The sequence below is a fragment of the Apaloderma vittatum genome, unplaced genomic scaffold, assembly GCF_000703405.1.
Source record: "Apaloderma vittatum isolate BGI_N311 unplaced genomic scaffold, ASM70340v1 scaffold26671, whole genome shotgun sequence".
NCBI classification, from domain to species: Eukaryota; Metazoa; Chordata; class Aves; order Trogoniformes; family Trogonidae; genus Apaloderma; species Apaloderma vittatum.
The window spans coordinates 12,081-38,305 of NW_009700057.1; the positions used below are offsets into that span (position 1 = coordinate 12,081).

General features: G+C 47.0%; 1 protein-coding gene across 1 annotated transcript; it reads left to right on the forward strand.

The window, feature by feature from the left end:
• Window positions 1-327: 327 nt before the first annotated feature.
• On the forward strand, window positions 328-25,638 carry ACSL6 (acyl-CoA synthetase long-chain family member 6). The gene is given in 21 exon segments (XM_009878634.1): window positions 328-375; window positions 378-535; window positions 2,079-2,193; window positions 3,680-3,744; window positions 4,049-4,150; window positions 4,295-4,394; window positions 4,945-5,123; window positions 5,644-5,676; window positions 6,612-6,663; window positions 11,760-11,833; window positions 14,685-14,762; window positions 16,715-16,849; window positions 17,950-18,084; window positions 19,781-19,876; window positions 20,505-20,577; window positions 21,342-21,430; window positions 22,003-22,119; window positions 22,369-22,512; window positions 22,830-22,931; window positions 23,578-23,649; window positions 25,498-25,638. Coding segments are annotated over 21 exon segments (2,088 nt in total). The 5' UTR covers window positions 328-347.
• Window positions 25,639-26,225: the final 587 nt, after the last annotated feature.

Sequence of the window (26,225 nt, forward strand, 5' to 3'; positions counted from 1 at the left end):
AGCTCCTGCAGCCTGAGGGTGCAGCCAGAGCTGGATCCCAGGGCTCACCACAGCTACAGAGAATTGCAGCAGCGTCACCCAACGTACGTTTGTACTCAGCTGTCGTTTAGGAGTGAGCTGTCTGCTCCTGCTCATCCTTCTGGAGATGCTTCCTCCTTTATCCTGTCTCTTCCGTAGATGCTGTTCTCCTCCAGTTAAGGCTGCTGGTGGCGGGCAGCCCCGCGGTTTGGTAGAGCAGCCTGTTTGTGATGGCTGATGAGGAAAAGCACGTTCGGGACCCGCGTTGTCCGTGACCTGACCTCATCCTTCTGCCTCTTGCAGAGTTTGCCGTTTCGCTCGCGGAGAAGATGCAGGCTCAGGAGATCCTGCGGGGGCTGGGGCCTTCGATGCCCTCAGCCAGTTTTTCCGCAACCTGCCGGCCACGGCGCTGGTGGGCATCGGTGCCTTCGCGGCCGTCGTTGCCTACTGGTTTGCCAGCCGGCCCCGGGCCGTGAAGCCACCCTGTGACCTGCGGATGCAGTCGGAGGAAGTCGAGGTGAGGACGGGGCACCCCGATGGGAGGGGCTGGGTTTCACCTGGAAATCCCTGCTGGGGATGCCATGAGGGGTTTCTGTTTGTGCTGAGGGCAACCTCATCCCTGAAGGCATGGGTCGCTTGGTTCCTTCAGTCACCTTTTTCTGTAAAACTGGAAAAGTAGAATGCAGCCCGTTAATTTATTCTCTTAGATTTTTGGCAACGTTTTGGTCTTAGCTTTGATTGGCCACCTATAACCAGAAATTACAGGAGCTGCCATTGCAGGGCAGAAACTGCTGAAAGGCAACAGCTGATGAGATCAATTCAGTTGGTGCTTCTTGTGTGCCCATTACTGAGTCTGCTGCTGCAAACTTTGTGATAATCATAATGTGTTTTGGGTTGGAAGGGATCTTTAAAGGTCATCTAGTCCAACCCCCTGCAGTGAGAAGGGACATCTGTAAGGCGATCAGGTTGCTCAGAGCCCCATCCAACCTGACCTTGAATGCCTCCAGGCATGGGGCTTCCACCACCTCTCTGGTCACCACCTCCACTGTAAAAGCCACCTTTCGTATATCTGCTCTAAACCTCCCCTCTTTTAGTTTAAAACCACCACTCTTTGTCCTATGGCAACAGATCCTGCTAAAAAGATTGTCCCCATCTTTCTTACAGGCCCCCTCTAAGTGTTGAAAGGCTGCAATAAGGTCTGCCCGGCACCTTCTCTTCTCCAGGCTGACCAGCCCCATAATAAGAGAAAAATTAGACATGAATCCATGCTTAGAGGCTGAGGAGTTATTAATTTTCATGCGTGCAAAAGGTTTTAAAGTTTAGTGAAGCTGCTCCATTCTAAAGAGTGGAAATATTCCTGACATTTTGTTCCACTTAAATGAATATCTGAAAGTGTGATGACAGTTTTTAAAGCCTTTTGTGATATCGCCTCCAAAACATTCTTGTCTTTAATGCCAATGACTTTCTAAAAGGGTGGGAGGATTTTACATTTTCTAAGACAGTTTTCCCCTCTGGTTAGGACTTTGGTGAGATTTTCTTCTGGCTCACAGGGCAGTCCGGGTTTGGTGACTATTGCTCATTCCTGAAAGGGCCCTGTGGAACCCACGTGCTGTGGTCTGTGCTTCATGTAGGGCTACATGTCAACTTGTAGCAAGTGTGGGTAGAGCCCTTCCCATATCTTCGTTCGTGAAGCCTGGCCATGATGATGGGATGTCCTCAAGAAGGTGCCCGTGATGCCAGTCCTGGGGACCTGGGGAGCCCTGAGCAGTTTTTCCCCCTTCTGTGTCACCACTCTGTTACTTGCAGATTTATAATTCCTCCTGAAATCTCCTTGGGAGATACCAACCACCTCCTGTCGCAGCAGGTCGAGCCAAGTGCTCCGCTCTGGGCAGGTGGTTCTTCACACCACTGGGGTCAACATCCCACCTCTCTTGTCCCTCTGGCTGTTGGGGCAGGAACACAGCGGTGGCTGCAAAGCTCTCCCCAGCGTTTGGGGAGCGTGCTGCTGTGTGGATCGGGCTCGATGGCTGTGTCACTTCGTGTCACATTGTGTCACACAGGGCCTGGCTGGGGCACGCCGGTCGGTGATTGGGGACAGCTCGCAGCTCCTGACGCACTACTATGACGATGCCAGGACCATGTACGAGGTCTTCAGGAGAGGATTCAGCATCTCCGGTGAGAGCATGGTGACAACGAGGCTTGGGAGAGGTGGGGAGAGGTGGGCAACCAGACCACGTAGAGCCCCGGGTGGAGTGGGAGGTTTGAAGCGATTGCCCTGGCAAGCAGACCTCTCGGAGAATGGAGGACGCAAAGAGCGGAGCCAACAGAGTGCGGCATGAAGCGAAGGAGAGATGGAGGCCAAAATCGAGTGGGAGGCTGGAGGGGCAGAGGCCAGGAAAGCGGGAGATCAGAGAGAGGGAGGTCCAAGGAGCGGAGGCCAAGGAAGGAGGAGGTGCAGGCGGGAGCTGAGGCTGCGCCGCCATGGTGGTGTGGGCACCGCTCTTGGAGCACGGGGATTATAATTAGGGTTATTAATTGCAGCGTGTGTTATTTTGCCCTTAATGCCATGGAGTTTTATTGCGCAGGGACTCGGTACCACGAGATCTTTTTGTCGCCACTAGCAGAGAGCTTAACATCCTGAGTTTTGCAACATCAGCAGAACTCCTAGCACATTATTCATTTCCAGAACATTTATGAATATATTAAACAGGGCTGAGCCGGGCATAGAACTGTGAAACCCAACAGAGGTCTTCCTCTGCTGGAAACGCTGATTCTCATTTCTGCTTGTCGCCGTGTTTTCACCAGCAGCTTACTTTTTTATTCCACAACAGGGCAGGGCGAGGGACTCTTAGGAAAGGCTTTTAGGAAAGGTGGGTGTGGTGCATTGATCTGTCACCCTTAGCCATGATTGATGGTACCATCAAAGAGACACACTCGTGAGACGTCATTTCCCTGCTCCAAAAAGCCAAGGTGACTCCCCATTGCTCTGTCGTAACTATTTCTATGTCTGCTGCCTACGATGTCCTACCTTGTCGAACACATTGTCAGGTTCTTATTTTTGGTACCACCAAAAGCCTTGGTGGAATTGCAAGTTCTCCACCCCGCGGACAGGGGTAAATGAGTAACTTGGTAGCTGTATGGAGGGACAGATGTTGTACAGGTTAAGTACAATTAGCAAATTGAGTAAACTTCTCAACTATTTCTCCTGCCACGTAGTGGTTGCGTGTTGTCTTGCCCTCCTCCAGAGCTAAAAATAGCAATTTTCACTTTGAAGTGTTTAAATCAAAAGGCAGCGAAAGCGATGGGAGCTGCTGTTTGGGATGAAAGCCCTCATCAGACACTACTGCTCACACTGCCTTCGGAGAAATAGCTTTTGATGAGGCTGTTTGAGGGCAAAACTACCCCTCTGCGGCTCGAGGAGGAGGACTGAAGAGACAGTTTGGGAGATCCCAGCAGCTGCTTCCCCATGAGCTGCACTCCCGTGTTTAATTTGATTGGGTTTGCTGCAAGCTCTGCCCCAGGAGCGAGAACCGACCCTGACCACAACGGATTTTACTCTTTGAGGGCTCTGCCACGTCCTCGCAGCATCCTGGGTCCTGTCCAGGGCGTTACATCCCGGCACTGCCCCCGTAACTCCGTCATCTCTGCTTGTGTCTTCCAGAAAACGGCCCCTGCCTGGGGTTCAGGAAGCCCAAGCAGCCCTACCAGTGGCTGTCCTACAAGGAGGTGAGCTGGAAATGACCCCCCTGCCCGGCAGAAAAAGGGGTGTTGAGGCACCTGTGGGTAACACACGCGTGGGAGGATGCGAATGCCCCGTGCGAGGGCTCTCGGTTCCTCCGGTCAGGCACGTCCTACAGGGATGTTGGCTTTGGGCACCAGCTCTGTGCCGTTATCCCGCTCACAGCAGCAGCACTGACACGTCCCTAAGCCCTGGGGCACCTCCAACCAGAGGTCACCTCGTGCTAACGTTAAAAATTCCTCTTTTCAATGCTTTTTTTTGGTGTGTGTTTTCCCCCTCTCTAAATTCCAGGTGGCTGAAAGAGCAGAAGCTCTGGGTTCTGGCCTTCTTCAGCAGGGCTGCAAGCCCTCCACGAAGCAGTTCATTGGGGTCTTTGCTCAAAACCGTCCAGAGGTGAGGTTTTCAGTTCAACTTGATTCTGCATTAATAACGGTCCTGACTTGTGAGCTTGCCTGATACTTGAAGCTTGTTGCCAAGCGTGTTAAATCTGCTCCCACGGCCCCCTTCTCACCTCCCTGCTCCCGTGTCCTCCTGCAGTGGATCATTTCCGAGCTGGCTTGCTACACCTACTCCATGGTGGTGGTTCCCCTCTACGACACCTTGGGTCCTGGAGCCATCCGGTACATCATCAACACAGGTAACACCCAAACTGGTGTCATCTTCTCAGAAACCACTTCCGGTGCTCCGAGTGATTCCTTTTCTTCCACTTTCCAAGACGGCTGATTTTCTCATTGAGTGTTGAAGCCCCTCAGAGGGGTTTCTGGGGAGCTGTGTGTGCCCGTGCGGGGTCAGGGCTGTCTCTGCTCTGTTCGCCACGTGCTCAGTCGTGCAGAGCCCTGGACGGGGCTGCTCTGGCTGCGGGAATTACTCCACGGCCACCCACTCCTGTGCCGCTTCATATTTTGCCTCCTGGATATTGCAGCCCACACGGGGAGCAATTTTAGTATTTTGAACTGAATCCCAGAATAATCGCAGATGTCAGCCACAGCTTTAGCATTGATTTAGGTTAGCTAAAATTGCAGTAATTTCCTAAGAGGAATGTATGTTATATTCTCAGATTTCTGATGTTAGCCTGAAGTGAACGTCAGAACTAATACAATGTTAGAAATGAGCCAGCAGCCAGTCTCGCATTTAAAAAAAAAAAAATAAATTACTGTAAACAGCTTGCTTGGTTGCTTTTCTTCTAGCTGACATTTCCACAGTCATTTGTGACAAACCTGAAAAAGCCAAAGTACTCCTCGACCACGTGGAGAGGAGAGAAACGCCGGGTCTGAGCTCCATCATCTTGATGGACCCGTTTGGGAAGGAGCTGACGGAGAGAGGGAGACGCTGCGGCGTTCGCATCCAGACCATGCAGGAGGTGGAGGTAAGCTTGCTCTCCCTCCATCCATACTATATTTTGTAGTTTCTTTAAAATGACGGTAAAAATACCGGCACTTGTGAACCGTGTGTCGGGTTCAGTGCCTGGAGAGCACGGAAGAGCAGCTTGTGGCTGTTAGTGTTGTTGCTCAGTGCAGTTGCCTCTTAAGTGTTACTCCTTGTCGATAAAACACAGAATTTCAAACCTTCCTGCTCAAATAAGGCACCGGTTCCTCTTTAAGCCTGGAAAGGGGTGTTGCTGTTCGAGACGCTGTCCTCCCACATGCAAGCCTTACGTTTTTACGAAACAGCCAGGATCCAGCTCAGCCAACACAGGCACTACTTGAAATCCAAGGATGGCATTGCTGTTACTGCAAGAAGTTTTAGGTAGAGAAGATGACCTAAGCGTTAGCCACAGATTCTTCCGCTCCAGCTCAGGCTTTCTCTGTTTTGCAGATTATGGGCGAGTGGGTTACGCCACAGGAATTAAAAGTGGAAATAATTGTTGCTACTTCAATCTCTTTCAGGAATGCGGCCGTGAGAGCCGACACGTGCCTGTGGTGAGTGCTGCCGTGCGGCTCTGCCCCGTGCGATCACCGCTGCAGTTATGTCCCTGATGAGAGAGGGCAGGGTTTGTCCCGGGCAGAAGGACGCCTGCCTGGCTTTGGGGACAGTGCCCTGCGTCCCTCGCCACGTGGGGGGCGATGGAGGAGCCCAGGGGCTCTCGATAGCACCCGCTCGAGATGACACATGCAGGATTGGCCTGGGACACTCATCTGAGATGTTTCATCTTTGCTGAAGGCGTTAACGAGACAGTAATTAAATGCCATCGTTAAGCCACCCTAATTGCACCGGAGGGGAATGTGTCTGGTTTTCCAGTGGGCTTTCCGCAGTTCAAAAGTGTGGCAGTATTTCTCTGGGATGTTTTTTGGAAAATTGCATTGATGTTTTTCACTGGGTGCTCATACTCGTGCAAAACTTTCAGAAGCAGCCTCCGATTTTTTTTTTTCAAGCCGCTCCTTTACTCATTCGTGGCCCAAAATAGCACCGGGACTGAGAATGCAGAGATACGGCTGGAAACGGGAGCAATTGGCAGCTTCGGAAAGTTGTCCCCTGTTGTGGACAACCACGCGTTTCCAGAATTTATCTGGAGATCAGCAAATTATCTCAAGTTTTCCTGCACACCTACAGGTGCAGACGGTGTCTTTGAAAACACTAACTGCAAGATGAATATTCCATCAAAGTGTTCTTACGCTAAAGCGTGCCCTTAATGCAGGTGGAGCAAAACACAAGGGAGGAATAGTCTGCATCGACTGAAGAAACCCGATAAAAGGAGATTTATGATGGTCTTTTATATTTGCCAAGGGGAATGAAAGCTTTTTATGGCTGAATTGAAATATAATTGGTTTGATCTTAAGTTTATGCAATGACAGCAGTCTGCCATTGATGCCTCTGCATTTGGCTGATGTTTCTTATTCTCCTTGTGCATTTCTAGCCTCCTCGACCAGAAGATCTGTCGATTGTCTGCTTTACTAGTGGCACTACAGGTAAAAGAAGAGGCATTTTAATTTAAAAATGTTAGACTAGATTATCAAATTAATCATTAATACTACCTCAATATGTGCGAGCCTTTTATATGGCAATGACATTTGTATGCATTTTTAGTATTTAAGAATACATGTGTATGCACAATTCTGTAGATTGCAAATTAATAATAAGGATATAATTGTTTTTCATTTGAATTCCCTGGCATACAATTCACCAGTATGATCTTCAATGGTCTGGAAATCTACCCACATTTCTGCTTCCCATTTTGCAGTGTAGTTGTGAAGCGCTTGATGATCAGCATCTCTTTTCTGCAAATTTCTTTCTTTATCTTAAAAAAAAAAAAAGTGCAGGTCCACAGCTTTGCATTCTGTATAGCCTTAAGCACATTGATGTCCCCAGCCCCACCGACACCCCTAGCACCTCTCCCTCCCCTGCTGCGTGCCCCAGCTCGCTGCCATGGGGCAGGCTCGGGGACAAGCCGGGGCAACCCGTGCTGCCAGAATTCGCACGCCCGACGGCCCTTTTTCCTTGGAGAGGAGCAGCATCGTTACCCCATCTGTTCTTAGCAGCCGCGGTGCTTTCTCCTCTCTCCAGACCCTGGTTTCTGTACAGCTTGCAGGAATTTTCTGCTCTGGAGAACCTGATCTCCACAACATCTCCCAAACGACCTCTGTGCAGATGTGCAGGGCACGAGGGCTTGGGAAGCTGCTTTCAGACTGACCTGCAGGGAAGGGCCACGCTCTGGGGACTGCTGGAGCAGCTCTTGCACGCTCACCTGTGCTCTCAGGATCGGTCCTGCCCCAAAGCATCCTTGAGCTGGGCTTCACTCAGCGTAGCAAGCAGAAGATGCCGCTCGACACCAAGCTGCCCTCCAAGAAGGGAGGTGCTGGTGCTGCTCAGCCCGCAGAGCACAAAGGCTGCACATCGGGCTCAGCAAGAGGGGACATCATCATCTTCCACCTCCAGGAGAAGACTTGTGCTGCAGTTCAGGTAGGCAACTGCCTTATCCACTCCAAGTACAACTCAAAATCATAGAATCATAGAAACAACAAGGTTGGAAAGGGCCTTGAGATCATCAGGTCCAACCTACAGCCCTACACCACCCTAACACCAAACCATCTCCTGAAGTGCCACATCCAGCCGTTGTTTAAACACATCCAGGGATGGTGACTCCACCACCTCCCTCAGCAACCCTTTCCAACGCTTCACCACCCTTTCGGTGAAGCAGTTTTTCCTAATATCCAATCTAAACTTCCCTTGGTGCAACTTGAACACATTTCCTCTTGTCCTATCGTTATTCACTAGGGAGAAAAGTCTCACTACAGCTGCCTTTCGGGTCGTTGCAGAGAGTAAAATGCATTACAAGGCTTTGGTTTTTTCACCTTAGTTTTGAGATGGGCGAGCTCCAGCGTAGCCAGGGCAGTGCCCTGTGGGGAAGGAGCCTGTGAGCCTGCCCTGTCCCAGCAGTGGGAATTCCCAAACGGGCAGGACTGAAGCCAGGGCAGGGCGTGGGTACCAGAGCCGTGCACGCGGTGAGGTGTCTGGGCACAGACAGGAATTGTAGGAAACCAAAGGTTCTGTGCCTGTGGATACGCTGGTCTACCATTTGTCTGTGTGGATCTCAAAGTGCAGGGCAATAATTTTTTCAAGTCACGTTTTTGTAGTTATTTCTAAATAAGAATTTCTTCAACTTTTCTTTTATGTTCACATGCAATCATGGGCTGGTTTCTGACTTTGTGCTTTTCTTAGAAACACACCTGAAGTTACAGAAATAGGACAACCAGGGAGCTCATTTGCTTTCTTCATCCAAACCAGAAATTTCAAATTCTGCAAATCACCTGCAAAGTCAACTCTCTTAGAGCACTGCTATATGAAACACCAGCCCATCCTCTGCTGCTGATGGACTTCTCACATCCCTTTCTCTTTTTTCCAGGGGTTGTATCAACACTCTGGTCTGTTTTCCATATTGTGTTTTGACATCAAAGGCTTGGCTTTTTTTGTATAGCCCTGCATCAAGTTATTTTTTATGACCAGAATTAGTATTTTCCTCCAGCAGATATGCTCTTAAAGTTTTTTTTCAGTTCTGAAGGGCTCTAAATATTTGTGCACGGTGCAAAACCAATCTGAGCTGTAGAGTTTGTTACCTGGAAATTGTAGAATTGGACTCGACTATAGCTGTTTATAAAAAAAAGCAACACCCACAAAAGCAGAAGTGGACTTTAAAGTGTACTTTTCTTTGATAGGACCAGATATCCAACTGCCTCCCCAGGGAGAAGGGAGCAGCTGAGGTCGCTGAGCTACGATGACAGGAGCAGCTTTCCCTGTTGTACCCAGAAATCATCCGCACTCAGAAATGGGCCAGAGGCACACAGATGTCCCCAAACCATCAGGATACAATTTCTCACGCTGGCTACTCCGGAGAAGCAAACTGTCATTTCCTCAAGGAACCAACTGGATCACAGTCGCTTCCCAGCGGTTTCTCGCCACCTGCCAGTGCGAGCTCCCAACTGCTGGAGGCTCCTGTGGGGAGGAAAGCTCTTACACCCCAAAACGCCGATGGATCGCACCACCGAGTCAGTGCTGGATGGAGCTGCTGCTTCACCGACCCGTTCAGGGATGTGGAGAAGGTTCCTTTGCTTATGAGAAATGTCAAACCAACCTGGCACCGAGAAGAGGAGAAATTGCCGTACCTGGGCTACAGACCCCCAGGATCGCAGTGCACCCAGTTCCGTAATGGGATGCTCATGAGGTGTGTCTTTACTGGAAAATTCAAACTCAAGAGCGGTGCTCGAGACCCAGCGTCGATTTTTTTAAAAAGTGATATCGCTGCCAACCTTTTTCTCTCCAAGTGGTAATTCTGGGAGAGGGCTCGTGGCAAGGAGCACCTGTTTTGCTGGGTTAACTCTTAAAACAGAGCTACTACAGAAGGTCAAAATTCACAGGAATCTCCCAGCCCAAAAAGCTGCAGCTCCCCACGGCAGCATGGTTTGCTCTGGGTTTCTCCTGGCTCTAAAGCCGCTGCTCTGGTTTCGCACCGATAGCTCCACAGCCTTTCGGGGATGCTGAAGCTCTGCAGCTGTGGCGGGCAGGGCACGGGGGGAGGAACCGGAATGGTCCTGCCGCTTCCAGGCGCGTCGTGGTGATTTGGACAGAGGTGCTGAATTTGCGTTCAAGTCAGAGGTAGCGCAAATAAATGGGCCTGAGGTCTCAAAGCAACCGAGGAACCTTCCAAAAAACAAGTCTGAAGAGCTGTGTTAAGGTGCAGGAGCCAAATCTGCTGCTGGTACGTAACCGGAGGGCGCAGTTTTGGATTTCCAAACCGGTACTGAAGCTTGTGCAATGCCGCGGGAGTACGGCTGCTTTGCAGAACTGCAGGGGCTGAGCACGTAAGAACACGAGCGATTGCTGGGTCGTTGGCACGTATTTACAACTGAAGTCGGTTCACGGAGTTTTCTTGAGGTCTGGATCCGCGTGTGCACCCAGTTGTGAAAGGGAGCTCCTCAAAACAAAACCTGCCTGGTGCCCACAAGCCCGTCTGTACAACACGTTAGGGCAGGAGCAGTTGTGGTTGGCAAGTAGGTCAGCCCTCGCTTCACCTCTGAGCTTCGGAGGAGGACGAGTGTAAGCGAGACCAAAACAGCCTCCCTGTACGCCCTGTTCGTCTTGCAAGTATTTGGGAATTGGATTACTCAAAGGAGTAACGCCAAATACGGATTTTCAGTAAAATGCGTTGTGTTCAGAATGCCCTGCTTTAGTGCAATAAATGCGTGAAATAATTGCTACTTTTGTTTGGGCCTTTATTTAACTATTTGAGAGGCTGGGTAGAAGCCATGTCAGTGGAGCTGGCAGGGCACGGGGTTGGGCACCGTGGCTCCTGGAGCCACGTGGGTCCGTGCCTGCACCCCAGGGCTGCCAGAGATGCAGCAAACTGCTCCGAAACGGAGAGGATTACGCACGTTCTCCTGTGCTGAGACTGATTCACAAAACGCCATCGACCCCTTCCTAATCCGAGGAGTTTTGCAAAGCTGTTAGATCCGTCATTAATTGTCGGAGCATTGCAGAGCTGCCGGGGGCAGCCCTGAGCCCACTGTGCCGGGGCCAAAGCCAGCCAGGAAAGCTCCTCTGATCTGGAACTGCGCTGCATGGTGTGATTGAATTAAAACAATCTGCTTAAAAGCACGCTGGAGGGAGGGGTTGGCTCTATAATCTGTATTTGAGCCCAGCTACGACAACTTTTTGGAAATAAACCCTTTGAGGATGATGAGAAGGGACACGCAAAGTCTGGCATGCTGGTGCTGCCAGCAGGAGGTCGGGGATGGGACCCTGAGCTCGGAGGTTTCAACGCTTGTTTGCGCTTTAGCCAACGCCAGGTTTTGGCTATGAGCAGACAGAAAATCCAGACAACATGTTCCGGCACACGAAGGGGCTCACAAAAGAGGGTGAAGAACAAACACGGGGTGGCCAGCGCGGGCAGTGGGTGAGCTGCAGGCGCCGTGCCCAGCGCGGGGGCGATGCCTTGAGGCTCTGCCAGCTCCCTGCCCCCAGCTCCCGGACACCCCTGCTCTGCCGCTGACACTGTTAATGACTTCCCTTAATTGCGATCTCATCGGGGCTCCCTGTAGGCTAATCATTACTGTGTATTCAGCTGTTTTCTGCGCTGTTCAGGTTATCCAGTGCGCTGGCGAAGGAAGAGCTTGGCGGCCTTTTACATGGGGTTTGTTGGTGTTGAAGGTCACGCTTTGTCAAAACCCGTGTGAAATAAATCCCACCTGGAGAGGCTGGGCACAGCTCTGATGGCCACGCTCACCAAGGCGGCTCCACCCGAGCGCTCTCATAAGTTGCAGTTGGGCTATTTCTGATGGGAACTGTTGTTCAGAGTCTCCAATAGAAATATTTGCGTTTACAGTGTCATTTGCTTTAATTTTGAGTATTGCTTTTGATGCACGTTACTCCACAGAGTTGTCTGTGAAAATTACGTAAATTTAAAAATCCAAATCTTGAACTTAATATTTTTCCTGTTTTGTTTTTTCTTTGTTAAGCTTTTGGAAGTTACCTACTGGCTTATCTTTTAAAATCACTTTTTGTTTCCTTTCAGGAAACCCCAAAGGTGCTATGCTGACTCACGGGAACGTGGTTGCTGATTTTTCAGGCTTTTTGAAAGTGACGGAGGTGAATACCTTGATCTAGAAAATGTTGCTGTGTGCCGAGTGTGTGAGTTAAGCCGCGTCCTTGCATGGGCTGGAAATGCAGAAAGGAGGTGAAATTTCTCTTACTCAGAGGGCCAAATCCACGGAAATGGGAGCAAGTCTGAGCTTACAGAAGCAGAGGGCTTTAAATCCCCTCTCCAGCACTGGCTCTGCAGGGCACAAAGTGCTTCTGAGGAGCAATGTTGGCTCCTGCAAATCAGTGAATTAACGCCTTTGAAAGAATTGGGAGAGCAAACAAGCCCCGGATGCAATTGCACCTGGTGCTTGAAAAAGAGCAGAGGGTCCACTTGTGCTCTTTGTGTCCTGTTGTGCCCACATGATGTCTTCATTTATCTGAAAGCTCTCTACATATGAAGTGTGTATATATATATATATATGTTAGAACACATATGTTTGTTACAAGAATGGCTAATTTTATTGATACTAAATTATATCTCGGTTTCTGTTAAATGCATTTTTTAAAAAGCGTAGCGATGGCCGAGTACCTGTATAACACGTTTCATGCAATACATAAACTTATGTTTGGAAATAATATGAGAAGCAGAATTGCTTTTGCACACCATATTAAGGATTTTATACAGCTTGTACCGAACAAATAGAGTCTATTTTTTTGTAGCAAACAGGCAATTCTATGAAGCAGCCATGTACACGTGGGAGGGACAATTTGTTACCTTACACCACTTGCTGGTTTTATCGTTGGTGCTGAAAACGCTGCAAGTTTTATTACCTTAATCCTTGAACTTTCTGAGATTTCCAGAAAGCAGCCTGGACACGTGATGTGAGAATTCCCACCCAGCTCACGAGTCCTGAGTACTTGCAGGGCTGTGACTCCGGTAATTCGTGGCACGAAATGCCAGTGGAGCAGCTCGCTGGAACGAGCCCTCGGGCGTTGCAGTGTGGAGCTTCCGCGAGGTCCGGGGCCAGCGGGATGCAGGAGTGAAAGCTCCTGCATAGACAGGTCTGGGCTTCAAAGGGTTATTTATTTTGGAAGGGAGCTAATTAAGAAGCAGCTGAGGGAACGTGGCATCTCGCAGGGAAATGGATTTAGTGTTCGTCGACTCTTTGGTTGATCTCGAAGGTATCGGATTGAGTCTGGTGCAAGCAGTTGTAAATTCGATAGCTTCGGTCACCCGAGTCTTGTTGGCGAGAGTGGAAATGCCTGTGGGCGATTCGCTCGATTAGGGCAAAGCCTAACCATGGTAATGAAATCGAGCAAAGAGCAACATGCTTGCAAGTAGTATAAATCAATAAAATGAAAATACCTAGAGCTGAGAAGTGCTGTACATTTGCTGTTTGCATCCTCTTGTGCCAGTTTTGCTTAGTTCGGTGATTTTTACAAACGGAATGTTTTTGGAAGCGAACCTAGAGCTTCCTTAGAAGGTTGTTCTCAAATGCCAAGAAGCCATTTTCATTTTTAGGTTTAACCGGACAACTGCGCAAACTGTGAGATGCTATTCAATGCCACCATTTTGGTCTGATTTAAAACCAAATCGTTTATTTGTCTAGGCACATAAAGCAGTGTAAAAAGAAAAATAGATGTGTAGCTAGTGATGCTAATGGTTTTATGTTACTGTGCTTGCAGAAAATGAGGCAAATTTGAGTATGTATAAATAGACCTGCAGGTCCTAATGGCTTCATTCAGACCGGTACACAAAATAGTACGAAACAGGATGCTGAAAATGCCCATGTGGTCCATCGTGTTTGACTTCCCTGGGTAGTAGTTGGGAGGGCAGATGCAAATCTGCTTCTCCCAGATTTAACTTCAAAAAAAATATTCCCAGAGGAAGAAAGTCCTGTGCCTCCACCCACCAGCATGCCCCAGGTTATGGACTGTCCCAGCAGTGGAGATGCAAAGTGGGTATAAACTGCTAATACTGTGAGCTAATAGATTTTATACCCAATTTCCACTGACCACTGGCCTCGGTGCAAGTCATGGGGTAATCGTGCTTTCGGTTTTTCTAATCCATGATGTTATGGCAAGCCTTACCCTTGGAAGTGTGGGTGGAAAGGCCACTTTTCTTTTGGGGCACGGGTCAGGTAAGGCTCTCAGGGCCTTTGTTTATTCCAGCCTGCAAGACAGAATTAAAACTTTGGCAAACGGAAGGCTTTGGTCACTTTTATTTTTTGCATAATTTGTGCAGCCTTCTTTTTCCCCACTGCACCTCTCTGCGAGGCAGTGATAATGCCCTTAAAATCACATTTTAATCACTACAAATTACGAGAAGTACTAACAGAAAGCATTAATTTTTGCAGCTGAAAAAAAGAATCATTGATTTTTCCAACGTATTCTGATCCAAATCAGTGATTAACCACAGGGAAAGAAAGAAAATCTGTAGCTTTGACTCTGGTTGACACAGCGAATCTCTGTCGGGCTCTGTGTGATGTGGAAGCGTGAGGCAGCTGTAGAGCCCCGCTGGTTCCCAGGAGGATCCCGCAGCTCTGCCCAGAGCTGAGCACGCAGATCGCGACCTCAGCACCTCGCGGTAGAAAGCAGAGAACACACAAGGTGTTCTCGGTCAGGGTGAGCCTCCCTTTCCAGCGTGAGCTGTGAGGACCCGATATCCCTTCTGCCACGGAGAGACCTCTCCATTGCCCTCTGTGTACATCTCCGTGCTCTTTACTCCTCCTGCTAACCCAGCTTCATTGACGCTGTGGCTTAACGCTTCCCTTCGTACGCTGCTCCCTTCCTCTCTCGACAGTCTTTACCCTTTTGCTCCTCTGGTGCCATTTTTCTTTTTATTGTTTTATGACTTTCTTGTTGTCTTCCTGTCAGTGTTTCTTTCCTTTCTGTCTCCCATGCCCTCCACCTGCAGAAAGTGATCTTTCCGAGACAGGACGATGTGCTCATCTCCTTCCTGCCTCTGGCTCACATGTTTGAAAGAGTTATACAGGTAAGAAACTTGCCTGAACTGACGAGGCCTCGTGGGGCTCCTTGTGTTTTCTTCCAGAGTCAGTGGTCTCCTACTTGTGAGGATGTTCACATTTCCTATTTGCCTTTAGCACACATGTTTGAGAGAATGGTACAGGTAAGGTCCTAGTGTCAGTGGAAATCATCTTTTTTCCACACCACAAAAAAAAAAATTAAAATTTAAAATGAATAAAATACTAAATAACCAGCGATATCTTGTAGCACTAAAAAAAAAACACGCTTGTACTCCAGAAGCGCCACGTGCATAACAGCCTCTGGGCTCGGTGACACGGCCGTGAGTCCAGAGTGATTCCAGGAGAGTTTCCCAAGCTCTCCAGCTTACACCCGTGGAACTGCCACCTGCACAATTTGGGGGGGCAGCTTACCGAAGCGTTCTAGGATGAAATATCACGCGAGTAAAAATAATTCCGTGCCATCTTCTACATCAGCTGAAATCCTTCTATCACCTAAATAGCCAGCTTTGCAAAAAAAACTTGCAGACACCAAAAACCAGGAAAAGTATGATGGTGGCGTGACACACATGATCCTCCTGGCGGGGCATTAATGGAAGCCAGCACCACCTGGAAATGATGGCAAATAGTTGTGCCAGCCCGCAGAACCGGCCTCTCGTGTCTTTCTGAAAAGACAGGTGATAATTTGTGCTGCAGTGGGTGTGTTGGGTAAATCAGACGAGAAGGTGCTGTGGGTTCTCCTGGCCCTGAGAAGCTGCAGACTTAAAACCGATCCAATCCGCAAAGATCAGATCTGGAATCGGTTGCAGCTCTGTTTTCTCAGGAAGGACAGCTTCGGGCTGAAAGTTACTTTTTGAGTCAGATCAGCACCCGAACGTAAGCCTCCCACTTCTTGGTACCGTCTCTGCCAGAAATAACATATTCTGCCCTGTTCAAAAACTTGCAAATTGGAAGTGAAAGTCTGTGAATAATTTGGAGGATTGCAGCACAGCCTTCCTTCACCCGTAGGGCGAGTTGGTCAGTATGCCACCACTGCTCAGGCAAACTGCTTTGCCAGCAAGCAAGGATATAATTTTTAAACAGTCCTCTGATGGGGACAAAAAAAGTTTAGAAACATTTGAAACAGCCTCATTGCACAGGATTGTTGCCGTGTTGAAAGGGGCAGGCCTCCAAAGGATTTTCAGGTTTATCCTCCCTGTGAAAAAAAGCTCATTAATATAAAGATTTTTTCAGTTCAAAAGCGTTCTCAACAGCAAGCACTGTGTCGACTCCCCTAGTTTTAGCCAACATTATTAATTCCCGGAACTTAGAGTTAAAATGATACAGATACATTCTGATCCGATTCTAGTGGCCTGTTCTCCTTCCAAGTTAAAAACTTCTGGATCGGTAGTTTCTGTACAAATAAAACGCTTTATGAACTAGGCTTCTATTTCTGGGATACAGGATCAGGCACTGTATTGCTAACGTAGTCTATATCATTGTATTTAAACAAAACTAAAGTATTAACCTCTAAAAATCGGCTGCCTCTCTGTAGGTTTTACAATATTTCTTAATCTGCATGCGATTATTGACAATAGGTCTTCACACTGTGAGCTGCTGGGGGAGGTCTGGGCTTCAGAGAAGTTCAGATGCAGAATCTGACTGTAATTCGGGCTTCTCCATCCCCATACGCAGGGGACGAAGAGAAATCCCTTCCAAAAGCTTTGGTTCCTTGTTCTTTCAGAACCAGTGGCAAATTTGGCGGCTGCTGAATTGCCAGCTCTGATAGGAGCCCAGAACTACCCGTACATTTCCATTCAGTGCAAAAAAAAGTTACGGTTGCGTTCCTATACATTTCTAAAGCCCCCTTTTGGCCTTACCGCACGTAGAATTTCAGGAAAGGCACTTCTGCGCTTGGGAGGGATGCTCTGCCACGGGAATTCAAAGCGAAGAGGTTCCATGTGTCCCTTTTTCCTCCCACCAGTCCGTCGTGTATTGCCACGGAGGGCGAATCGGGTTCTTCCAAGGAGATATTCGTCTCCTCTCCGACGACATGAAAGCGTTGCGTCCAACCATCTTCCCTGTCGTGCCGCGGCTGTTGAACAGGATGTACGATAAGGTGAGTTTAATTTTGCTGCTCTCAAAATAATAAAGCTTTTGTCCTTTTAGTACTTAAGTGAAAGAATTCCCTTCGTTGTGGAGATTCCCTGAGCAAATGACACTGTTCCTGCCTTACTGCAAACAGATTCTGCAAATACAGCTGCTGCAGTCTCTAAGTCCACCTTATTTTGGTTTACACAGACTGCAGATGTGGCTATCGCGTGTTACTACGAAATCCCTCTGTATGAGCCTCTTACCCTGTTCTCACTGAGGTTACTTGTGACATTTCCAGAGGTGAGGGATTTTTTTCATCACAGAAACACCAGCCAAGCCTAGATACACTAGGACTTCTTGTCCCCTTCAACCAGTTTTAGAACTCGAATCTCTCTTGCTGGTGGTAACGACTGCTGAAAATCAGGAGCTGCAAAAAGCCTGTGAGGATTTAGGCAGTGTAAATGTGAGTTGGCTTTTGGATCTAGAAACCTTTAAAACTAAGAGACGGTCTCGAAAGGTATTTAAGGTGGGCGTGTCTGGTCATCATGTTAAATCTGTCTGACCAGCTGGGAATATTTATTCCTCGGAAGACTTATCCTCTAAAGAAGAGCTTAGGCACAAGCTACCGATTTAATTTTTCCCCAAGGTCAGGACTGCTGGATCAGGGGTTCTGGTGGCTCAGCAGAGAGATGGGCACTGGGGGTTCCTCGCGCTCGTGTCTGACGAGGCTTGGGTGAGCGCAGCCCCATCACCTCATCAGCCAGCGCTGACACTCGCTCTGGCACTCAAGCTGCTCATTCCTCCTTGCTCAGATTGCATGATTTCACTGAATCCTACCATAGAAATCGTGCAGAAATAGTAGTCACGTAAATCTAGTTAAAACCTAGTCATCGACTGCTTTTTTCCCCCCAGAGGAACAGCATGTACAACAGATGGAGCAAAACAAAGAACGTTTTTTAAAATTTTTTCTCCCCCTCCCAACAAAACCGTAGTGTAGTCTTGTTTAACTGTACCCCAATGTAACTACACCCTACCTGGCACCAGGGGAGTGGCGTGGCTGTAATTGTAAGAGCAGCTGTTGATGTTTTCTCTCTCCCGGGTGCCGTGCCGCCTGCCGCCCCGCAGATCTTCAGCCAGGCGGACACGTCCCTCAAGCGCTGGATCCTGGAATTCGCCGCCAAACGGAAGAAGGCTGAAGTTCGCAACGGGATCATCAGGAACGACAGCTTGTGGGATAAGCTTTTCTTTAACAAAATACAGGTAAGCGAGTTAAGAAGGCAAAGCAATGGCTGGTTTTCCTTAAAGTTGGTGTGGTCTGCTTGGCTGGTGATGAACTGTGGGCAGCTGCGACTCCCTCGCGAACAGCAGACTGAGGAGTTGAATAGAAATAGGAAACGGAGCTCACTTTGTTGTTCCACTGACTTTCCCATTAAGTTTTGCCACGTTCATTTTTATTAACATCTTTATTTTTAAATGCCACGCGCAAGACGCCAAAATTTTAATTCCAGAGGGGAAGGGAGAAACACAAGGCAGACTAAGACAGTTTTTGCCACTTCCCTTCTTCAGCAGCACTGACAAATCACCTATTTGCAGAATAATGCCTATTTTTTGCAGCTTCTGGATAGAAACTCTGCCCCTGCACAGGCACTGAGGAGGGATGTGATGCAGTGGGGAGGCGCTTCATCAGCTGAAGTTGCCCAGAAGCAGCATCACAGCCTCCGATATGGGGGCTGCTGTCACCTTCTTCGTTATTTGGGTGCTCTGTCCCATGGGCAAATGGACCCTCCCCACGCACATGCAGAGATGGGGAGAGGATTGCATCAAAGCTCCTCCTTGATGAAATTCAGGAAGGGGGTCAGGAAAAGAGGAGTAACTGAGAAGTTGCTCCAAAGCTTTCTGTGAATTCTCCATGGATATGATCGGGTTTAGGCTTGGGTTTCAGTTGGGCATATTCAGCTCTGCTCTTTTTCTAGGAAAATAAGAATAAGGGTTTAGGGGAAAAAAATGCATCTGTAAGTAATGGTTTAACAAGTGAAGAAAGAAATCAGAATACCCTGCTGTGTGCCTCATTAAATAAAGATTAAATTGGCATTAAACCAGGTTTTTGGGGCTCCGTACTACTCCAGGAGGCTCCGATTACTTCAATTTTTTATTTTTTTTTAATTGGATAACTTATCTGGAGACAAGCCACTTTATTTTTAACTAAAGAAACTGACTGTACTTTTCGTCTGCGGATTAGTGTCCTCAGTGTGCAGAGGTAGCAGAGTTCACACGATGCTGCCGGGAGCGCAGACACGAGGCAAGCCAGGCTGCATATTGATTGAGGATCTGGCGAGACTGGCAGGCTCAGTCAGGAGTTGTTTTGCCCTTGTGCTGGGTTGTCTTTTTACTTTTTGAATAAGAAAAAAGGAAATAGAGGGGGCGGGGGAGGGAGAAAGAAGTAAAACTCAACACAGGAATTGATGTAATACCCTCCCGGAATATTCGAAGGTCATCTGCCTTGACAAAGGGCCGGCGTCATTTGGAGCCAGTTTGTGAAAAGTGATGAGATGGAAATAAGTAGAGAAAACTGGAGAGGGGGTAGGAGTCTGGGTTTTACCCAACAGTTCCATGGGGCCAGTGGTTCCTGCAAGCCATAGCTGCCTCCTCGCAGCTCTGCAGCCTGCCCAGGCGCCAGCAGCCGCGGGAGTCGAGACCGAGCAGCTCATCCTCCGAGAGACGTATACGTCAAACGACTTTTAATTTGGGCGCTATACCTACCTTTTCAGATTACTCTGTTTTTTTCTCCCCAAGGGAAGCTGCAGAGCCGGTTCGTATTCCCACAGTGTGGCAGCATCGGATCTGACGCGAGCGTTCCGTGCGTGCTCTGCACGAGCAACACTCACAGGGCGCTGCGGGTTTTGCCACCTGTAGTAACTCACGGCACTTTCTTTTGTCCTCTCCCGCTGCCCAACAGGCGAGCCTCGGCGGATGCGTACGCATGATCGTAACGGGCGGTGCCCCGGCGTCGCCGACCGTCCTGGGCTTCCTCCGCGCAGCCCTCGGGTGCCAGGTGGGCTCACACGGCTCTGTGGACCCCGTCCTTTACTCTTGGCTCAGAAAGGAGATGGGTTTGGGACCTGGAACTGCCGTTAGGACAGGGTGGATCCAGCAGGACTGTGCCCTGTCCTCTGAGCTCTGCTCCTGCTGCCCTGGGGCTGGAGTGGGAATGAATGGTTTTTGCAGCTGCAAAAAAAACCCCAAAACATAGACTTACCTCACCCATATCTAAGCACTTATCTGAGTACATGCAATTAAATGTACCTGCGCATGTGTGCTACGAACTTGGCAACACAAAGTTTATTCTATGTATAAATGGAGAAAGATAATCTTCAGATGTCCGGTGTGTTATTTCTCTTCAACTGAGACACCCGGGGCAACTAAAAGCCTTCATTCACAAGCCTAAAATTAGAGAGAAACAAATTTAAAAGCTAAGTGCTGAATTTGTCTTCTCACTATTTTCAGCTCTCCAGAGCCACGGTAAATCACAGTAGTGGAAATGATATTTCCCCCGTGTTAAACGTGCGTCACAGCTGGCAGGATTAGCTCACGGGGCGGGGCAACAGAGGGCAGTCCTAGAGTTTTATTCTGTAATAGTGAAATCATCTGCGCTGTTGTCAAGGTGCTTGTTTCTTTATCAGGTGTACGAAGGCTACGGCCAAACAGAATGTACAGCTGGATGCACCTTTACGACCCCAGGTGACTGGACATCAGGTAACGATTTTCTTCCACCATTTCCAGAAAGCAAAGAAACGCACGTATCTTGAGAAAATTCTGGACCGTAACGTCACACGGTGTTACGCAACATTCACCGCTGTGTGAATAATTTTCAGTGGATGTAATGTTCTTGAAAGTATCATTAGTCCAGAATAAATACCCAGGGATTAGATGTTGGGCACGTTTGCCTGGAGAGAGCTGGAATTGTCCCTCGAGCTGTTATTTGTGATATTCTCATCTCTGTGCTCCTGGTGCTGTGAGTCCTCTCCAGAGCACTGCAGCTGCATTTAAAAGAATGCTTGTTAAACTGAAATGCTGAAAAGATTAATACATTCATGTACTTAGTGAGCAAACTTCGAATACAGATCCCCTGCTACTCAATACTTCATGGATTTCAGGCTTTCAAAACTTCTGAATCTTGACAAAATCAGACAAAAATTAGCACTAAGCAAGACTCAGCTAGTGCATACAATACTGCAGCTTAGTTTCTTCTTAATATAATTAATTAGTATTTATAAAAATGTTTTGAAATGGATATGATACACATTCAAATGAATATCAGAAGGGTTTATACATAGCCAGATAGGAGGTTTGGGTATTTAGTCTGAATAGCGCAAAACCTTAAATGAGGAAGATGCTTCTGCACAGAGACACAGCTCCTGCAAGAACATCCAGGGTACCTAATAATACAACTATTAATAAAATGCTAATTATTGGTTACCAGGAGAGATGACAAGTGACTTGATAACTTTGATTTCCAGGTCATGTAGGAGCCCCTTTGCCCTGTAACTTAATCAGATTGAAGGATGTGGAAGAGCTGAATTATTTTGCTTCCAAAGGAGAAGGAGAGGTAGCAAATCACATTTTTATATCAAATTCTCACTAATTAACACTGTCTTAAATAGTTATGTAGCAGTAGCAGCATTTTGCCTTTGTAAGGTGCACGGTTGCTGATATGTTGCATATTACAACCAGGAAAGGAAATCGTCAGTTCAGCAACAGAGCAGCAAAGCATTAATTAACAAGGGGCCGTGGCAGCACTTCCAGCCAATGCCAGGCCTGATTACTTTAACAGCTAAAACTGAATTAATTAGTTCAGCTACAAAGAGCTGAATTGCCGTGATTCCTCCGCTGCTGTTCTTTCTATATTGCGCATAAATTAAACTTATTGAAATAACTCTGTTTTTAAACTGCGAGCTGAATGCAAATCAACTTCAAGCGAATCAGTTTTGCAATCCCTGCTTTGTATTTCCGTTGGTTTGAAAGGAATCCACCGGTGATCTTTAGAGCACACTGTACTTCAGTTTCATGGAGCACAGTCAGCCTTTAAACCAGTTCAGTTGTAGTGAACTACTATTTAGCTCGTTATTATTTACAGCAGAATAATAAAATGATTTATTGGAAACTCTGGCTGTTTTGCAGATATGTGTGAAAGGACCAAATGTTTTCAAAGGTTATCTGAAAGATGAAGAGAGGACAACTGAAGCCCTGGACCAGGAGGGCTGGCTTCACACTGGAGATATTGGGAAATGGTTACCTGTGCGTACTGGTCAGATGCTTAATTCTTATCTCAATTGTATTATCCCACAGAAACTTCCAAGTACTGAACTTCCATTTCCTAGTGGATCTGTCTTTACAAAGGATTAAATTTATATTTTGCAGAATAAGCTTGATAAGTCGGTGAAGCATTTTCTGGCACTTTAAAGAGCTCTGCTGAAAGCAGACTGCTTGCTGAGACTCTGCGGTTAAATAACTTCTCTGGGAACTCTCATTTCTTTCTCCTGACAGAATGGGACTCTTAAAATTATTGATCGGAAAAAGCATATATTTAAACTTGCTCAGGGAGAATATATTGCACCGGAGAAGATAGAGAATATCTATATCCGCAGCGACCCCGTTGCCCAGATCTACGTCCATGGAGACAGCCTGCAGGTAAAAACTAGGTTTTCAGAAATTCTTACTTTTTTCTTATGCCTGTGAGAAAAATTAATTTAATTAATGCAGAACACAAGCCCCTGTGAAAGGTGCTGAAATTGTTGGCAAATGCAGGAACAGTCATAGAGAACCCTTTTACCCGAGGAAAAGGCACAGACACCAAAATACACCTCACGATGACATCTGAGCGAGTTATCGACATAATTAAACAAGAAGTGATAAACATGTAGCAAATTTAACCATATTTGCTTCAGTGCAGGGCCTTAAATGTTGTTCAGCCTTTGCCTTCAACTCTCCTCCTCCCTCACCCATAGGCCTTTCTGGTGGGAATTGTGGTGCCCGATTCTGAAGTTATGCCAGGCTGGGCAAAGAAAAGGGGGTTTGATGGAACCTACGCGGAACTCTGTAAAAATAAGGTTTGCCTTTCTATCTGGTTTGCCTTTCTTTCTATCTATTTTTTTTCACCGTAACACAACTTCGTGAAGAGTTGGTCTCTATTGTTAATGATCTTGGTGTCACGAATTATTTCCTCAGTGACAATCAAGGAGGGTTAAGCTGGGTACGGTGATGGTAGAGACCTCTGCAGACGCTGGCACGGGCGGGACCAGGGGTCTGTCTTGCAGAGAACACCAGCACGGCTGCAGGAGGGGTTGTGTTGGCGTAAATGTCTTAAACATGGACCCCAGCTCAATTTACACACGCTCTGTAGTGCTGAGTAATTGAGTTGGGTCACATCAGCGCACACCGATGCCTGCATCATCCCGCTGGTGTCTGCGGGAAATAATTCTTCACCCAAGCCTGGGAAACGGTGGGAGGATTGCAGGTTTAAGCATCTGCGCCATGTATGTTTGAAAACATGACCTTACTCTTCCTACTGAGGAGTAAGTTAATGTCACCTCGCTTAACTTTAACGTTTGGACATTTCGTCAAGAAGAGTATTTTCTCATTATGTATTAACTATCAATAAGGCGCTCGACCTTACTCAGAACAAGTTTCTTGATGACATAATTGCATATAAGGTTGACTCTGGTATTTCACGAGGAATTCTGTGTTTTAACCCAGGAGCTGCAGCAGGCGATCATGGAAGACATGGTGCGGTTAGGTAAGGAGAGTGGACTTCATTCCTTTGAGCAGGTAAGGTGAAGCAATTAACAAAAATACACTAATCAGTGTGGTCCAGACAGACAATTTGTCCATTTGCACTGAATGTGGATTTCTCAGAATTTTGTGTGTTATTACACACCCTTGTAGCAGCTGCACGCAATGTTTTGAGGAGAGTTTCATTGCTCGCAAATTGTATTTATTCCTGTGAAAAAATATACAGGCTGTGATTCTGCCTCCCACTCGTGCTTGAAATCTGAATTAAATTTAGTGAAAGTTTTGGATGCAGACGTAAAAAAAACTAATCCAGGGACATGGATAATCTCCAGTCTGACAACCAGGGGTCAAGATAAGTAGGACTCTTCTGCCGCTGAAAGTACTGTTAAGAAACTGGGCCACTGATTACCATTCTTATAACTGACCTAGGAAATGCTGCTGGTTTATTCATTTTCAGCCTGTGCACTAATTCTCTTCTGGTGCTTGTGTAAGTATTTCTGCAACAGAGCTACAAACGCTTCAGAATAAGAGCTCTGAAATCAAACGTGGGTTAGACAGCATTAAAAACACAGTAAAAAAAAAAAAAGAAAATCCACATTTTAAAATGTCAAATGCTTATTTCTGTTAAAATAATGAACACGTCAGTCATTACATATAATTAGCAAGGGTCTACTTGCTTTTGTTTAGACTGTTTCTGAGTGGTAATTCTAATGAGTAATTTACCATATTGGAGTGCAGCAGAAGCACCATTAAACATAAATTTGTTATTCTTTTGTTCTCAGTTACTTATGCAAATGAAATTACAAATGAAATTCAATATAAAGCAGCATTTCCAATGCAGACAATTGTCTGTGGTAATAAGTCTGATTTACTCCTGCCATAGTCTTCATGGTATGAAACAACTCCAAGTAATCTATTCTACCAGCAGTTTGCAATTAATAAATGATAAAAGTAGCGAGGAAAGCCTTGCCGCCTTTCTAAAAATTAAGACTAAATGCTTCACATTTCAAAACTAAAGGGCTTCACAGTCCAATCTCTGTTGCAATATGTTGTCTTAAAACCAAACTTTGAGCCAGCTATTAGGGCTAATGTTCTTGTGGGATGGGATCCCCAGTACGTGGAAGAGCTGCTCCTTATCGTCCCTGTCTCAGTGCCAGAGGACAGAGCTTGGACCTCTGGCTGGGAAATGACAACTCTGGCTCCTGCAGCCAACAGCTTCCAGGGTACAGGCTCCAAAAGCCCGTGCTGCAAGCAGGAGAAGCATCAACAGCTCTGATAAGAAACTAGGCTGTGATGTTGCAGGGAAAAATGAATCATGTATCTGATGGGAATTAAAATATTCAGTCTTATAGGCCTGCAACTCCCAGCCTAACAAAACACAAAGCAGTCTGGCTTGGGGAATCACGAAAGCAGCAGATGGCTGGGGAATTTTGCTTTAAATCGGCGGACGACGACCAGTCACGCAGCAGTTTTCTGCTTTCTCCCACACCAGTGCTCCCATAAGCACCCTAGGAGGAAAAGCTCGCTCCCATCTGCGCTGCTGGGCTCCCCGCCGCGCTCAGACGCACCGCCGCCAACAAGGGCAGCCGCACACAATCCTGTTTGCCTGGGCGGAACGATTTAAATCATTTTAATCAGCTAGTAAAACACCCACAGTTCCTCTTTAAAGACGATCACCCTGCACACCCTTCGTGCCTGAAAAACTTCCTGTTAATTTGGCAGTTTGGTCGGGATGTTCTTAGCACAACTCCCTCCCTCTCACAGTTCTTCGACTCCGGGCACAGCCAGGGGTAACCGCAGCAGGGCCCGCCTGAGAAGTTCCATTTATTGAGCGTGATGCCTGCAATTTTTTTTCGCCATAAATATATCCCTCTTTTCTTCCAGGTCAAAGCCATTTACATCCACTCCGATATGTTCTCGGTGCAAAACGGGTTGTTGACGCCGACGTTAAAGGCTAAGAGACCAGAATTAAGAGATTACTTCAAAAAACAAATAGAAGAGCTATATTCAAGCATCTCCATCTGAAACCACGGGAAGAACGTTCTGAATAAAGGACTTAGTAGCAATATTAGAAAAACACTCAAAAATACAGAGCCAGAATGACACAGCTGAAATGGATAAGCATCTGAATCTTACATTTGAGCCTTTCATTGTTCTAGGATTTCACCACTAACCATAATTTTCCTTCTTATTTTTCCATCAGATGTGATACAATTCATTTTTTATTCTATGTACACGGTACAGTACTACTGAGGACTACGCTAAATTGCCACAAAATATACAGAAATTTCAATCTATGACCAAGTAAATTATGGAAACTTAGCTTATTAATAACTGCAAGCATTTCTAATTAAAATAGGGAAAAAATCAGGTATGTCTGTTGATATTTGACTGTATATAACCTAATACATTAGAAACTAAAATTGTGGATAATTGAATAATGCGGTCTACCTCAAACAATCAGTGATTGATGGTGAAAGTCTATTTTCCCTGATCTGGAACTTCAGGCTGGATATTGGTTTATATGTTAAGTGATAGCTTTTGTATTTTTCAGGACATAAATTACATTGATTTGATGTAATCGTTAATGACCTAACTAACAACCGGAATAG